The sequence below is a fragment of the Mollisia scopiformis genome, assembly GCF_001500285.1.
Source record: "Mollisia scopiformis unplaced genomic scaffold LY89scaffold_54, whole genome shotgun sequence".
Classification (NCBI taxonomy): Eukaryota; Fungi; Ascomycota; class Leotiomycetes; order Helotiales; family Mollisiaceae; genus Mollisia; species Mollisia scopiformis.
The window spans coordinates 3,060-7,009 of record NW_017263634.1 but is presented as its reverse complement, the minus strand read 5'-3'; the positions used below and the strand labels follow the sequence as shown (position 1 = coordinate 7,009).

Sequence of the window (3,950 nt, the reverse complement as noted above, 5' to 3'; positions counted from 1 at the left end):
TGTTCATTGAGGGATTCTCTGGGTCTCCCTGTGCGTGTAGGGCGCGCTCTTTCAGGCACATCGTATAGTAGGATCTTCCTAACTGTGCTGTCTCCTAGGTGGTAGTAGCCCTGGAGCTGTTGCAGGCCTATTTTAGCGAATTTGAAGAGCCGGTGTATGCCCTCTTTGTGCTTGGTTCTGATCTCTGCACCTGGGAGACGTGGAGACATAGGTGGAGTGGTAAAAGGATCCATAATGGTGGAGTTGTTGATAGTTTAGTCCTAATGTGAAGAGTTTTAATTTCGAGGTTCTACAGCCTGAACGCACGGACTTTTGTCCCCATGTTCGTTAGGAGCAGTGAGAGATTCCACGGGAGGTTGTGGCGAGGTCTTTTTTGCGGTGGGTGTCTCGAGGCTGGTTGAGAAAAATATTTTACCTTCGACGCCGTCAGAAGAACGTCGAAGTGAAGACATAGAAGGGATAGAGCCGCCATCAGATGATCTTGAATCGACCAATGACAGTCCCTCCAGGGAGAATGTAGTAAACTTAGTGTTTGTTGTTGAGTCTAGAGCAAAGCGTCGTCGCGTGGAATAATATGGAGACTAGAGATCCTCTTCGATGGGGAGTAATAAATCTGGATTTTGTTTCATCATAGAAAAGAATGTTTGTCTGTTGAATAGTTATTAGATCATATCTTATAAATTAGCAAAAAGAAACTTACGCCTGGGAGAGCATAAGAAAAGTCTGAAGCATGGCATTCTGCTCTTTGAGTTTTCCATGAAGTCTCATAAAACTAGATTTGGATTGAACCCATTTCATTCGACGAATAGCTTGTATTTCGGAGCTTGATACCTGCCCCAAATTCTTCTCCAGGTTTGCAATAGTCTCTACAGTTTCGACGAGCATAGTGGTTATGATCTCTTCAAAAATATAATGTATTGTTTGGCGACTTCGCAAGACACGATCAAAGCCTTTGAGAGCTTCTGAAAATACAGATACACTGCCCAAAAGGTTATCTAGTTCTTTGGCGCTATTTTTCAAGGTTCGAATCGCTTTGATGATTGAATGAGTAGACTGAATGAGGCTGGTCAATGATGATAGTAGGCTAATAATTGATACTGGGTCTATCTGGACAAATTCAGATAATAGTCACTGTCGCTATTGATATGCAAAAGACTACAATACTAATTGGATGGTAACAGTAGTTAGAGGAATGAAGAAAAATGACTTTGAGTACACTCTATGACGCTTGCTCGGAAGAGGTGAATATTTTTGGAGTAACCGCACTATCTAAAATTGCAAGGTAGGATTGTAATAGTGTTTGGTGCAAATGGATAGATTATCATGAAAGCGACACGTATTCCTGGTATTGTAGCCTTGTTGTGTTGTGTGACTATGAAGTCGCACAAAGATTTCGAAGCAAACTTTGGACTGTAATAACACAACATAACACAACACAACATAACACAAGACAACACAACGCAACACAAGATAAGACAATACAACACAACACTTCCACAGGGAGAGTTATCTCTCAATAACCATCTTCATGGCCATTCCCTAGTCAAACGGCTTGAATGCCAAGTCCTATGCTTCTCATCTCCCAGGTTCAAATTCTCTGGAGCTCTGTCTTAGCCACTCAATAGCTGGAGAATGCGTTACTATCTGGACAAATACCTTAGCTTCTTGGAAAGACTCGCTTAATATCTCGACTTATCTCAAAGAGTCGCTCTTTTTGACGACTGTGCTATTAGCAAAGGAAGGTGGAATGACGACTTGGGTTTTGGTTGACAAGAATTTGGCTTCGGACTAAAGGCCAATTTTGTGCTCCTATGAAAGTTTTCGGAAGCGCGCATTGACTAGCGATAGAGCTGGAAATGTTAGTGATACTATTGTGCATGGAATTGCGAGTGTCTTTTGCTGTCCTGACTATCGCGGCCGAGGCTACGCACTACGCATGATGAGAGAACTAGCTAAGGTCCTTCTAACTTGGTAGTTAGAGCAGAATCGATGTGTTGGAAGCATACTCTATTCCGACATTAGCAAGTCATACTATGCTGCTTTTGGATGGAACCCAAGTCTCACAAACACTCACGTAGTGTTCCCGCCCAAGACTTCGAATAATCTTACGACCAAACACATTCCAGTAGGCGATTTGCCAAGGCTCTGCGAGAAAGACGAGTCAATGATTAGGAGGGCTATGGCAGCTCTAGCAGAAAAATCTAAGACGCGTTTGACAATTATGCTAGATCTAGATCATATGCTTTGGCACATTGGAAAAGAGGACTTTGCGTGCAAAATACTCTTTGGAAAGGTTCCTTATGCAAAAGGAGCCATTGCAGGACTACTAGGTACTCAAGTTTGGGCAATATGGACTCATCGCTATTACGCAAATCCTGACGCCAAAACGGACGACAATACTCTTTACATTCTACGACTTGTGGTCGAAAATAGCGAATGGGAAGATATTCATCTCCCAGACAGGGAGAAGAATCCTGGCTACCGCCAGCAAGTCAGCCACTTACAAGCCGTTCTTGTAGCAGCTCAGAACGAGGCCGCGCTATGGAAGCTCGACCAGGTGAAATTATGGCATCCAACACCAGCAGTCCAAGAGATGATACATCTGAGCGGGATTGAGTACTCAATGGTTGAAAGAGAAGAAGACAGCATCGCTAGTGGCATCTAGTATGATGAAGACGGCGAGTTGACCAAGGCGCCACAATGGATCAACAACGAGCATTATGCTTGGTGTTAGGGAGCACGCTCGAGAACGGTCTTTTGTTGATCTAGAATCCACTCGATTGTTTTCTTTTATTGTTTGTTTTAAGCTTCACGTGTTGATTTCGGCTAGATGGTGCTGAAAAAGGGTTGGGAGAAAGTAGTGTAGTACTTTAGAATGGTGCCTGAAAAAGAAAACAAATCTCCTTATAAAACATCGATGACCCATCTCCCAACAATCCATTTATAGACGTAGACAGTGCTTCTACTCGTACAAATCCATTTTTCTCGTATAGTGGTCTTGTCTCAACAGTACTTTCCAAGTACGCCAAAGCATTGTCTTTCTTGCATTGATTAATGCCCCATTGAAGCATTAACGATGCTGCACCTCGCCTTTCGTATAGGGGATCTGTGCCAAGGAAGCTAAGACCTGAGTGCAGTGTAAGTAGTTTTATCTCGTAATGGTAGATACAAAGAGAAAGAGTCAGGCAGCTACCAGCGAAGAAATATAAGAAATTGTCAACACTCTCTTCTTCCTATACTTAGACAAGTGGATGTTCAAAGGAATGCCGGCGTCTTGAAAGACTTACGATAACACGGCGTCTGTCCCAACGCAACCTTATATGCAACATCTGTCTTGTGGGCCCATTCGTCCAAAAGCTTAATGTTTGACCCCTCAGGCCAAACCCACATGGGCTCAGTGTTATCTTCGCCCTCGTGAACTGGATGGCCCCATTTCGAAAAGCTGATCACTTTGCCGTTTACCTCGTCCTCTTGCATACTGACGCCTCCCTCATCCTTCTCCCTTAGATCTCGAATAACAAGCACACTAGTCTTCGGGTCACGAATATCAGCTAAGGCTTTCTACTCGATAGCGACCTGGAGCGCAGCGCGAACGGCCGGTGTAGGAAACTGTGCGCATAACAAAGCATTCGATCCGAATGCAGCCATATAGATTTCGGCAATTCGGGGCGCGTCAGTGAATGTAGCATAATATAATTTCAAAGGCATTGTATTTAACGGATATAAATTAACATGGGCGCCGTCCTTCGGCTAGCACAAACTTCTAGAAAGGAGTTTTAAACCGTCGTCGGGACTTGTGTCGGCTACACTGATGGTCTCTTCTTAGGCCTTCGGAGAGAATTAGAGAATGCTTCTAAGAAAGAACTGGAGAGAAGTTTACTCGGCGGGACCTGAGAGACTAAGTGTGACGAACCGTCACCTGACTTTTATTTAACTAGCTTAAAGCGTTT

General features: G+C 43.8%; 2 protein-coding genes across 2 annotated transcripts; one reads left to right on the top strand and one right to left on the bottom strand.

Annotated features, from left to right (window-relative positions):
• Nucleotides 1-1,323: 1,323 nt before the first annotated feature.
• On the top strand, nucleotides 1,324-2,665 carry LY89DRAFT_703087 (uncharacterized protein; the record flags this gene model as incomplete). The annotated part of the gene is made up of 4 exons (XM_018217289.1): nucleotides 1,324-1,345; nucleotides 1,587-1,765; nucleotides 1,829-1,971; nucleotides 2,002-2,665. 4 exons carry the CDS (start codon nucleotides 1,324-1,326, stop codon nucleotides 2,663-2,665), a joined length of 1,008 nt encoding a protein of 335 aa, XP_018060512.1.
• A 205-nt stretch (nucleotides 2,666-2,870) lies between these two features.
• Nucleotides 2,871-3,708, bottom strand: LY89DRAFT_703086 (putative GNAT family acetyltransferase; the record flags this gene model as incomplete). Its single annotated transcript, XM_018217288.1, has 3 exons — nucleotides 2,871-3,127; nucleotides 3,288-3,526; nucleotides 3,566-3,708. 3 exons carry the CDS (start codon nucleotides 3,706-3,708, stop codon nucleotides 2,871-2,873), a joined length of 639 nt encoding a protein of 212 aa, XP_018060511.1.
• Nucleotides 3,709-3,950: the final 242 nt, after the last annotated feature.